We start from the raw sequence: 13,296 nt of genomic DNA, 5'->3' as shown, positions 1-13,296 counted from the left end.
ACACCTGCAATGATCCAGTGAACCTGTTTTGCAGAAGTTGATTATTGGCTGGATGTTGCAGAGCAACCAATGGATATCATATTGAAACATTCTAAGGTATGTAAAAAACCTTTTGAGTTGGTAAATTTCTAAAAAGAAAAATACTCCTTTGATTATCTCTAGTAGTTTCTGAGATAGAATCTTTTTAAATTGCTGCAATCTTTTTCAATGACTATGCATGTTTAGTATTGTTTAGATCTGTTTAAAAAGAGTAGGAAAACTGTTACTAAATTATTTTACTTAATAAAATATCTAGCATGTATATTTATTGTTTTAGGTTTAAAAAAAGAGTGGACCAGCTGTCATCTAGTAGTTCAGATAGTGGTATTCATTTTCCTCCAATGGAAGATGATTTGAAGATTAATGGTAATTTAAATTTATAATTTCATTTTATTTAAAAAACCTGTTTTTACCAGAGTAGTAGGAAATTTTGTTATTAAAATTTTGGCTTTTTTTTTGTTACAGAATCAAGTTTATTTATTACTGAACTCATTTATTATTTTTAGACCAGATTTACACATCTTTTAGTAGCATTCTTGAAATCTGATTGTCTTAGGGATGGCATTCTGAAAATTGAATGGTTATAAGTAATGATTAAATATCAACAAATTATCATATTAATAAATTAGTTTTTTTAGAACACTGTTTGGTATAGTTTTCCTTACATGCCATTGGCATTTATTATTGGGTAATGATCAAATATACTTTTGTTATTAAAAAAAATTTCAATTGAAATAAAAGTTTAATGAAAATGTATGGATGAAAAAAATTTTCAATGGAACTACTAACTATATAATAATTACTATATAAGTTTTTACTTTTTATTCTGTCTTTGCAATTAACCTTATACCACTTGTAAGTATCACTGAACAATTCTTTACATTTAATGCATTTAGAATTTAATAAATTTGAGCCAATTCTTCTTTTTTTTTATTTTAGGAGATGAGGGTTGTGATCAGGAAGTTAAGGTGTGCAATGGTGGGGGATGCTTGAAAATGTCTTGTCCTAACTGCTTTGAAGATCAGAATTGTGCTTTACGTGATGTTGAAGTTATGCTAAATAGATTGGAATCTGCTGAATCTCTTTATCCTTCAAGTAAAGCTTTTGCAGCCCAGTATCCTCTTTATCTTAGTGACCAGTTTACTGCTAGAGTAAAGGTAATTTGTTTTTTATTATACTATTTTATTATTTTCTCATATATATGATTGTGTATTCTGTTCTTTGTTTTCTACAATTAATTTAATCTTAATCATAGAATAACTATGTTCATTTTATTTATTTATTTTCTTTATCACATTCGCATAGTCCTAACTTTTTCTAAATTTAAGAAAATAAAATTCTTTCATTCTTTCTCTTAACTTTTCTCTTCTTTCTTCACTCTGTCTGCTATCTTTCCTTTTCTGGTTTTCTGATTTCAACTATTCATCTAATAGTTATCTGAAAAATTATCTGTCGAAAATTATTTGTTTGGAAATATTTAACAATTTTAGATCTTTATCAGTTTTTTGAACCGACTTGTTTTGGCTTTCTTTTTTGTGAAAATCTTAAGTATTTATTTTATTAGTCTAGTTTTATCCATTTTATATAAGTAAATGTAAAAGTTGAGTTTAATTTTTATCACTGAGTCTATTTTCATAAAATTTTAGTAAATTTCTTCTAATTTTTTTAATGTATAAATATTATTTTTGAGTTTTAGGGCGTAGATTTTTCTAAAAACTTTTTTCACAAATTTTTACTACATTTTTTCCTGAGAAATACACTTCAATACACTTTATATGACAGTTTTAAAGTGTTTTAATTTTGCAATTTTGGATAAAGAATTTTTATTGTTTCTTGTATGATAAATGTTTCTTGTAATATGATAAACCAGTTCCATTTTTTGTGTTCTGGCTTTATTTCTTGTTTTTCTAAAACATTCAAAGTAATTATTTCACCTAAATATTTTAATTTTTGGACTCATTTTATGATTATTCTTCTGGAATTTTCATTATTTGGATTCTACTTTTGTTGTTGGAAAACCATTCTGCTTTATGTATGAAATATGTAGACCAATTTTGTTTATACATTTTTTTAATTTTCACATCTCTTATATCTTATCGATTTTAGCTCAACAGGGCTAAAATTTATAGATAATCAGAAAATGTTAAAACATTTACATTTAAAGATTTAGATTTTGTTCCTGTTTTTGTATTATAGTTTTTCTTAAATATTTAGATTTTCCTATTCCATTCTCAAGTTATTTTTCCCAGAGCACAATTGAACAGTATTGGTGAGAGACAATTGTCTTGTTCATTGAAGTTTTTATTTCAAACAATTAGGAAATTTTACCTTAAAATTTAACTTTTGAATACATTTCGGTTAGAGTTTCTCATACTGTTTTATTATCGATCTTAAATTCTTTCATTATTTTAACAAGGGATTAATTATTTATTATTATTCATTTAAAAAAATTATGTTTATATTTTTTATTTTTGAGATAATAATGCCAAAAGAAATCTAAGCTTGTGCTCAGAGAATGAAAATGGTTATGGAAAAATACCTAAGTCAAAAATCTCACCTAAGATGTTTGATTTAGCAGGTAAGCCCTGACCCACAAAGATAATCATTTATTGCTGTTTGATTTTAAGAATTCACTTTTTCCATTTGACAAATTGGGTTATACTTTGTCTTTTATAATAGCACTTCATTGTTTTTTATAATTACTATGTTTCTGTTATTTAAGTAACATTAAGTTATCCTAAACTGAAATCGGTAGGTTAGTTTCATGGAATAAAGATAAAAGCCATTTGGTATCGATGGTTGAGTTTTAAATCGGCTGACCTTATGATGGTCATTGTGTCTTTGTAAACTGCTAACTCATGGTACATATGTTTTGCTAATGTAATCTTATAAGATGATAACTTTTTTTATGCTTTTGTGATAATTTTGGACCAAATTTTAAAAAAAAATTTCAAATTTTATACTCAAAACACCTTGGACCCCTCAGTTTTATTTAACTAATGTTATCATGAGAAATGTCTTCTTATTTGTGTGTGTGCGCATGCTCGTGCGCATGTGTAATCCAAATTTTTCCAGTTCTCTTATTTACTCTCACATTGTGCGAAAAGAAAGCATAAATGTAAGCTATGGTTTTGAACATCTTGTTATTTTTAAATAAGTATTATTTGCTTAAAAACGTAAAGAGGTATAGAAGAGTTGTATCAGAACTAATTATTAGATTAATTATTATTAGATTTTGTACTGTATATAACCCAGAGAAGGATAGAGCTGAGTGAATTTACTGAGGTAGTAACTAAAGTATTAATAAAAAATTAAGTTTGGGCATATATCTTCCATATTTGAAAATGCACCCTCATTTTATTTGAAAAGGAAGAACATCCAAGAACATTTCAAAGGTGTTATTGTATCTGTAAACAAATTTTAGTGACAGTGTATGCTGGAGCCTTGTAGATGAAGCAGGTGGCGTAACCTATTGCAAGAACTGAATCAGTAGGTTGTTTATGGATGCTGTAGATGTTTTAAAAAACTCATAAATAATTATATTGGCAAACCCCAAGCTGTTTACTTACGAATATTTTTATTTTTTAATATTCCTTTATGTAATATTTTAATGCTAATGTAATGCTTGTAACATTTAAAAAATAATTCTGTGATTATAAACTATGATAGCATTTTATTTACTTAAGAATGTGAAGATGATTCTTAGCCACCGGATGACATTTGTCATCGATTTGCAAGCGCGTTATAATTAGGTCAGATCTATATGTACAGTAGCCGCCATGTAATGGTGAGTTTGGATAATCAGCCTGCATGTCACTGCTATACTATTGTTCTCTGAAATAACGGTACAGCATGATTAGTCATCTCTTTGTAGCATAAACATGACGCAACTTATGTTGAGTAGTAATCGTCACCACTCCAAGCGCATTACTTGGCGTGAGTATAAAGTTATTCTGGTATTCATGGATGGACTTTTTTAAAAAAGACTATCATTTTATAAAGATAGAGCCGCCCATCTTGGCAGTAGGATAGATTCAGAGTGGTTCATGCATTACATGTATTTCAGGCATACATATTTCTCATACTTATATTTTATTTTTGTCTAGTAACAATAGGTTGTTGCCCAGTTGCAGTTATGTATGAGAGATAAAATTTATAATATAAAAAATATGCGGTCTTAACAAGCTTTGAACCCAGAATCTTTCAGATAGGTTGTTGGTTAAACATTTAAGTATTATTATAAAATACAAATTGTCATATTCCATCATACCTTTATCATGATTTAAGATTGAAACTTATTTATTTATGTAGCTTAAGGATAATTAGTGAATTTGCCATTAGTCCAGGTTTGATTCCCAGAGTGAGAGCATTGTAGTATTTCATCTGTTATTCAATTTACTCTGTTTTGTTTCATGCATGTTTGGTGAAACTAATAATATTATTAATTATGGATATGATTTTTAGCCGTACTAATTTTTCTAATATCTTATTTATAGGCAATGTGCTTGTGGTATAACATGACCAAACATCATCGATTAACAGTTCTCATTCTTGCCCGACAGTTACTGTGCTATACTTCTAGATCAGGAGGAGAAATGTGAGTTAATATTGTTGTTAAACTGAAATTAAATGTTTGTCCATGAACATGATGTGATTTGATCATCAGTCATGATGTGATTAATTTTTCTGTAAACTGTTGATTTTTTTCTTTGTTTAGGAGTATAAGTGACAAGATAACTATTTCATTCTTTAAAATTATGTGTAATTGCACTGAATTTAGTTTATGTATTTGAAAAATAATTATTATTGGAGATTGCAATTTTTTTTAAATTCTTCTGTGTTTTTATACTTGTTTTACACCTTCCTTCAAATTCTAGGTAAAAGTATTGGAATTCATATTCATCTTTATTTTCAGTTAAAACAATAAAATTATCTTAAAAACATTAGGTGAACTGCTTAGAATGATTGATCAGTGATCCTAATTGAATTCTGTCATTTCAATGCAGTGCTGTATAAATCAACGTAGAAGTTTATAATATTTGCAAAATTGTTATTTTAAAAAACTAAAAGTTTCTTATAGTCATATTATCGTGCTATCATGAGTAATAAATTATTATGTGTTCATTTCCAATATTATTAATACGATAATAAATTGTGAAAGAGTTGATTTTTCCATGTGTCAGTGTGAGCAAGTCTGTGAGATTGAAAACATTGTTCTTTATTTGAGAGGCCGAAATATATAAAACCAGAACTTTAAACCTCTGTTCTTTGTAATATTTATATTATTCTTTCTTTTTTCTTCGTTTCGAATAACCCATTTAGAGGGCACGCTTAATCAACTTTTTGCCCATGCTTCTTTCATTTTTCTAGAGTGGTGTTCTTTGTCTTCTTGAGTCCATTTTCTTCCTCTTTTACAAGTGAGTTTTTTCCTTTCCTGAAACTCTAATTCCTGTATTGTTTTTCTGAATGTTGCTCTGTCTTTTAAAATGTCTGAGTCTATTGAATTGTTTACTAGGCCATTGTCTATTTCTTTAAGCCAGGTTATCTTGTTCTTGTGAGTTTAGCAGGGTGAAGATCTGTTTTGTTAGTCTGGTGTTCTCCATTCTGTATATGTGTCCATAGAATTGCAGTCTTCTTTTCCTGATTGCATCTGTTATTTTTTCTGTTTTGGTATATAGCTCTTGGTTTGATCTTTGTTTATATTCTAGTCCTGTGTTGTTTTTCAGGCCTAATATTTTCCATAAGATTCTTCTCTCTATTCTCTCTACGTCCTGTACTTTATGTAGTTTCTGCCGCATATAGTACTTCTGGTCTAACTACTGTTTGGTAATGTCTTAGTTTGGTGTTCCAAGAAAGGGATTTCTTGTTGTAGGTATTCTTCATGATATTTCATGCTTTTTCTATTTTGAGTAATCTGTTTTCTAGAGCTATTTTTTCACTATTGTTTTGTGTTATCCTTCTACTAGGTATTTAAAACTGTCAGTTCTAGCTATTTTATTTCTGTTTATTTTAAGATGTTGTGGCGCGTTTTTGATGTTTGTAATGTATTGTGTTTTCTCAAAGGAGATCTGTAAGCCAGTCTTAGCTGCTTGTCTTTGGAGTTCTGTTATTTGTTCTTGTGCATGTTCTATTGTATCAGTGATTGACGCCATATCATCAGCAAAAGCTAAGCTGTCTATAACAACTCTCTTGTTTTTTATTCCGAGATGTAGGCCTTTGGTGTTAATTGCCTTTCTCCATTCTCTACCTATCTTCTCTAAAATGCAATTGAACAGTAACAGTGATAAGCCATCTCCTTGTCTTACTCCTGTTTTAATTTTAAACGGCTCTGAGAGTTCTCTTATGAATTTAACTTTGGAGGTGGTGTTTGTTAATGTGGCTTTGATCATCTCTGTAGTTTTACTGTCCAGTCCCAGTTCTGTTAAAATGTTGATTAATGTGTCTCTGTCTATGGAATCATAGGTCTTCTTAAAGTCAATAAAAGTTATGACATACTTTAAACTTCTGATTCTTTTAATATCCATCAGGCTTCTAAGGTTTAGTATCTGTTCTACGCTTGACCTGCCCTTCCTAAACCCTCCCTGATATTCACCCAGGTGGGTCAAGTGTTGTCTCAGTCCTGTTTAAGAGTGCTTTGGAAAGGATTTTATAAGTTACGGGTAGTAAGGATATTCCTCTGTAATTGTTTGGGTTTGTTTTGTCGCCTTTCTTATGTAATGGATATATTAACGCCGTAGTCCAATCATCTGGAAGTTTGTTTGTTTTCCAGATCTCCTGTAAAATTTCTGTCAGGCGTTTTATCATACTGTCACTAGAGTGTTTCCACAGTTCTGCGACTATGTTGTCTTCGCCTGATGCTTTATTGTTTTTTAATCGGTTGATAATGTCCTTGACTTCTTCTTGAGTTGGTGGTTTCGAGTCAGGTGGACTCTTAATCTCTTGGAAGTCAAAAATCTCCTATGGTGGTTCACAATTGTGTAGTTTGGTGAAATATTCTGCAATTATTTTGCAGTTTTCCATGTTATTGTAAGCTATTTTGGAAGTGTTAGGGTCTTTGAGCTGTAAACTAGGTGGTTTGTATTTTGTTAGGTTGGTTTTGAATGTTCTGTAAAAATATCTTGTATTATTTTTCTTGAAATCGGTTTCTATTGAAGTGAGTTGGTCTTTAAGGTATTGCTGTCTTATTTTTTTGAATCCCTTTGATGCTATTCTTCTTATTTCCCCAAAAGTTTTTTTGTTATCATCGGTCTTGTCCATGTTCCAGATGTTCCATGCTTTCTGTCTTTTGATGAGTAAGTCACTGCACTCATCATTCCACCAGGCATGTTTGCGCCTTTTGGGGAGAGGGATTGTGTTTTCTGCTATTTCTATTATGTCTTTCTGTAGTTCTTTCCAGTTCTTTTCTTTTCTAGGAGACTTTTGAAGCTATTATCTTTTGTCAGTTTTTCTGTATCGAATTTCTTGGGTTAGTATTGTTTATTTTTTCTATTGATGGGTCTTATCTTGAATTTAATTATTGATATGTAGTGATCAGAATCCAGATTAGTGCTCTTGGCAACTTTAACGTTCAGTATTTCTTTAGCTGAGTGTCTGCTTATGGCCTCATGATCTAGTTGTGGCCATAGAGCAAGTTAGGTAAAACCCAGGTGGTTTGTTTTCTGGGATATTATTCTTTTTATTTATTATTTTTTGTTTTTTTATTCTTTTTCATTTATACTTGGCAAAAAGGTTCAACTTTTTGCCTGAAAAAAAGATGTCGAAGAAGACATAAATATACATATTTATGCCTTGAACTGTCTTCTTATCCTGTTAAAAATTACCTTCTGTCATCTAATTTTATTAAGTAATCATCTTAATTACTGTTAAGAAGATTGATTCATTTAATATTTTATCTGTTCCCTTGACTTCATCATTTATTAGACTACTCCAAGAGAAGGGCACCATATTTGGGTGATATGTTTATTCAAATCCCTGTAAATCCAAAATGACTATTTTTTTTCATAAATGTTAAATGATTTATCTCAGTTGTAAAGAGTAATAGTTTAAATATATATATATATGAATTGATTGAAGAAAACAATAACAAACAATAGACATAAATTTCTACTTTAAGTTTTAATTTTAATTATTATATTTTTTACAGTTTAGATAATATTTTATGTGCACTGTTTCTGTTGTACTGCTTTTCAATAATTTCTGTTTTTTGCAATGTTTCATTAGTTTTGCAGTATTTAAGATTGTAAAAATTATAACTGTTTTAAAAAATTATCAGTTGTCTGCTGTGACATCTTTCAATATTATATCATAGGTTATCAGTTTTGTAGCCAGATGGTTTCCAGCTTCCTCAGTTTATGTACATGTATGGATTCATTCCTTAAGTGATATTTCATATTATTATGGGCTCAATGTGCTCTGTCTCCAATATTCCATTGAAATACATTCCAGCTATTACATTACAATGAAATTGCTCTTTTAGATCTGATGAATTTGAGTACTTCCAGCCTGAAGATTATAAGATCTTAATAAGATTAATAGTGGAGTGAGAATACATCATCATTAAATAAAATATCTCATTGATATTATTAGAGTTAAGTAAATTACAATTACATCAGGTTAGACTGATTTAAACTATCATTATATCAGTCATAGCCTACAGAGATTTAAATTACTTGTGCTTGCTGCACAATTAATCTTATTTTTGATCTATAAATATGTTTTTCAATTAAAAGCATGTTCTTAACAGTTGATGATGTATTGAAGAATGCAAAAGTGTTTGTGAAATAAATTCATTAATGGTTTGGTGGCGGGTATTTATATTAAAATCAACAGAGATCTTTAGCAAAGTGGTGGTATTTCTGTTCCTGATCAGGCATGACATTTTTTAAACACTACAAAATTTATTGTCAACCATCAGTAACTGTTGTTAAGCAGTAGTAGCCTGTTCTTCTTGTATAAATAAATAATTTAACATACTATTTATTATATGTGGGTTGTTTAATAATTAAAGAGATAAATGACATTAGAAATATTATTATCTTTCCAATGATATGAAACTATTGGTACTTTTCAACATAATTCTTGGCTACATTTGAGGTCTTGTTTCATATTTATTTAAGCTTTCTTATTCCAGTAGTAAAGAATTGTTCAACTTGGTGTCTGAGCAATTTTTATATAGTATTCTTGACCTGCTCATTTTTGCTGAACTTGGTGCAACATAAAAAATCTGGTAGTGTGAGAGTGGAACTTTAGGGTGGATATGGCAATACTCTTCTAGTTTTGAATAGCTTCCCGTGTTTTAAGAGTTATATAGGATGAGCATTATCATGCAAAACAATAATGCTTTTAAGAGGGAATTGCGATGTTTCCTCCTTATTCTGGGTTTCATTTTATTTTTTAGCATGTCTCAATAGTAGTTAGTGTTGAGTATACATTGTTCTTCCAAATAATCACAATAAAGTGTAACTCTATACTCTCAAAACTCCGTATTATCACATTACTGGCTAGTATTGATACTGGCAGTATCGCATTGCTGTTTATATTGCTTTAAAATACTAACAGCATTAAATTTTTTTCTGCTAGCAAGTAACTTGGATGTTTACATTCCACATTCTGATATGGAATTGAAAAATTTTATAATATTGTAAATAGCATGAATCCTGATGCTATATTTTATACAGACAGCTCTAAACACGATATAACTCTGTTGGTTGTGCTTTTATGCAGTAGAACATACATGTTTGACCTTCCTAGCATCGTCATTTTCATTGCGGAGCTGTATGCTCTTAAATATAATTAACCCCAACATTTTGACATGTACTTGTCCATATTGCATAAGTGCCTTGCAGGAGATTAGTGACATGTACTCCAGCCACCCTGTTGTCTGTGAGATGCAGTCTATTATTTCTGAAATTACTCAGGATAACTACTGTGAGCTTTTGCTGGGTCTACAGCTATATTGGAATTTCAGGCAATAAGCGCATTGATAGTATGGGAAAAGAGGCTTGTTTGCAGCCTCCTTTTATTAATCGCATTGTTTCAGATGATCTTGTCTGTTATTTGAAGAGGATGGGCTACCATCAGCAATAAACTTTGTCCAGTTAAAAACACTGTGTCACTGTGGAGTTCTTCATGCAGGAGTAACCTTTGAGAGGAGGTTATTATTTGCTGTTTATTAGTGTGGCACACTGGGCTTGCTCATGGACATCTCATGACCCAGATGGCTGCACCTGTTTGTGTTTGATGCAAAAACTGCCAACTAACGGTATACCACATCCTTGTACACTGTGTCTGTTATGTGGCGTTGCATTGGAAATTTAAATTAGGAACTAACATCCAAAATATTTTAGGAAAACTATGATAATGTTATTGAATGTCTTACTATTTCTTAAGGCCTGTATCCAAATATTTGATTATTATTATAATGTGTTTCATCTGTTTATATATGCCCTTTGGCATATGCCAGATGGTAATTTTATTGTTTTAATTTAGATTTTTAATATTGTATTTCATTGTGGTTTTATTTTGCCTTTAGCATATGCCATAGGCATTTTTATATGCTGTACTGTATGAGAAATATATTTTGTTATAATATTAATTGTTGATTTCATTTGTTTTATAATACTGTTATGTAATATTTAGGTATAGTTAAAGTTAAATTATTTACTATAATATTTTGTCTGGGTGATGACCCAGACTGATTGAGTTTCCAGAAAAAAAACCCACTCTGCTGTTTGGATTCTGGCTCAAAATGATGACTCCTAGTTTCATCACAAGTTATTGTTGTAATCTAAAAAGTTTCATTTAACTAACTGTTATTTAAGTTCCTGTACAAAAGTGAATTCTTGGGTCTTTATGATTTTGTGTAGACTGCCTTGGAAACTATATCGAACACGTTTTGTGATAACTCGGCTTATTACGAATAATGGAAAGGACAGTGACACAAATTTTAAAAATTTCACAAATTTTTATGCGTCTGTACTTGTGAATAAGATCATTAATGCGATTTTGCAAAGTATTAGCTGAAACTTCCACCAATCTTTTGCTATGATGAAATTGGTGACATTTTTTCTGCTTGATTTAAATTGGTTAATCAACTTTAAAAATCTGCACAGTTTCTCTACTTTTCAGCATATTGTCTTAATATCAGTTAGTGAATTCAATTGGTTTTACATGTTTAAAGAAATAAAAATAATTTTTGCAGCCCTCTATGCTATCCTTCTACAATATACATTTCCAGTTGACATTTCAAAATAAAATATTGAAAGTTTTTTCAATTATCTATTATCAATGTGAGGAGTGCCAACTTAAACAGTTTCAGTTATCAGTTTATTCTATTCAGTCAAGTTTATCCAAGTTTATTAAAAATCAGTTTATTCTATTAAATAGTTTTTCCCCTAATCTTATTTGTCTCTTTAATTCTTGAATAACCTTTGTATATAGCAGGTTAAGAAAAGTCCTTATCTTTCTGCCCTTCATTTTATTTCCTGTTAAACTTGCTTTCTGTATGACCTTAAGGCTCAAGGCCTTTACCAAAAATTTGGAAGGATTTTGTTAGAAGTTTTAGGAAGAAGTTGTTAGAAGAAGAAGGAAGAACTTTTTTTAGCCAATGACCACTACATACCTCTATGTCATCAATCTGTTTCTTGCAAAATTAAAAAATTTATACATCATACTAATATTATTGCAGTTAACATGGTCATTAACATAGTGAAAACAAAACATCTAATATTGCATACAATATTATCCTTTGTAGGGATTATTCAGCTATGTAAAATAAGTCAAATTTAAACCAACCATAAATACAGTGTTTAAAAATTATAATGTTTGTTAAATTTTCTAACTGGTAAATGTCTTATTTATTATTTGTAAGTTAAATGATTCATTATTAAATATATTATTTTTATTGTGAGTTTTCTAATATCTTATAAATTTTATAGGGATCCTAATCATGTTAAACTGGAATGCTTGGACAAAATATCTGCTTCTGAATGGCAGTGGTTGAACATGAATATGTATAATATGGAACCAGTGGATCAGTTTAATAGATATGTAGTACATATGGAGAGAGGTGATACCTTACGCATATACAGGTACATTTATTATAGTTTTTTTTTAAAAGTCAATAAATATTATTAGTTTTTGTGTTTATAATATGGTAAATTTCTTTAAAGTAATTGTTTATAATGTAGTTTTGTTGGTTGTTTGGTATTTTGAATAAATTAAATTAATGAAACCATTTCTTGTATATAACTATGATTATGTTTAAACTGTGTAAACTTTTGAAAACAGTCAGTGAATATTTTATATTTTCCCTAATCTTAATTAATTGCTATTGAAATTATTGGTGAAATATACTTTTGTTTATGTATTAGAAATGTAATAATGTAATTTCCATTTTAAATAAAATATTTTAAACATGAATGTTTAAAATATGATAATTTGAAAATATGTTAAACATGAATTAAGGAGTTTTATAAAGCATCACATCCTACACAAAGCTGTCTTTCTATTGCATTGTCTGTTTTGTAATGATACAAATTATGTTGTCATTTTTATGTTTATTGCCATTGAAAAGTGCAAAATTATATGTAAAGTAGACAGTAATTTTTTTTTATAATTGAAGTAATAAACATTAAATGTACCTGAAAATATAAAAATGGGAACAAAACATGAATACAAACTATTATCCTTTGCAGACGATATTGGAATTCTTTCAAAAGATGTAGACAAAGTAAAACTCAAAATCAAAAACTAGACAAATGTTCAAGTAAAATTTATGTCCAAATTTCCCATGAAAAAACAATGGTTTTTCAATGACAGAATTAAATTCAAACCAATATTTTAAATATCTAGAAGTGATCATTACCCCAAATGTAATTGAAAAAAATATATATACAGCTCAAAAAACAGAACACAAAAAGTGGAAATCATCTCACAAAAAAATTTACAACAAAAAATTCCTGTCATGTAGTTCAGAATTAAGGCATTATAAAACTGCGCTCCTACCAGAAGTGTGATGCACTACAGAATGTTCATAATACTTTTCAGAACAAGAAAAAACAAAAGTAGAGAAAATAATTCTAAGAAAAATATACTGGCTAAAGTTTGAAGATGGAATTACAAATTAAAAACGAAATTTGTAAAGATACAGAAAAAATTGGGGATTTAATCTGAATAACAAGACAAAGATTTTATGGACATTTATACAGAAAGAACAACAGATTGATACAATCACAGAACAACAAATAACACATGGTT

At 29.3% G+C, this 13,296-nt stretch overlaps 1 protein-coding gene across 3 annotated transcripts in view; it reads left to right on the top strand.

The window, feature by feature from the left end:
* Mekk1 (mitogen-activated protein kinase kinase kinase 4) overlaps nucleotides 1-13,296 on the top strand; it is a 150,603-nt gene that overhangs the window by 79,806 nt on the left and 57,501 nt on the right. For all 3 annotated transcript variants that reach the window (XM_075359507.1, XM_075359506.1, XM_075359508.1), the window contains 4 exons: nucleotides 317-405; nucleotides 979-1,196; nucleotides 4,536-4,636; nucleotides 11,976-12,128. In XM_075359507.1, the coding sequence (XP_075215622.1) occupies nucleotides 317-405; nucleotides 979-1,196; nucleotides 4,536-4,636; nucleotides 11,976-12,128 (561 nt within the window). The remainder of the gene's footprint in view (nucleotides 1-316; nucleotides 406-978; nucleotides 1,197-4,535; nucleotides 4,637-11,975; nucleotides 12,129-13,296) is intronic.

Source organism: Lycorma delicatula, chromosome 3 (genome assembly GCF_047948215.1).
Source record: "Lycorma delicatula isolate Av1 chromosome 3, ASM4794821v1, whole genome shotgun sequence".
Classification (NCBI taxonomy): domain Eukaryota; kingdom Metazoa; phylum Arthropoda; class Insecta; order Hemiptera; family Fulgoridae; genus Lycorma; species Lycorma delicatula.
The sequence above is the reverse complement of the archived record's forward strand: the minus strand, read 5'-3'. Positions and strand labels throughout refer to the sequence as shown.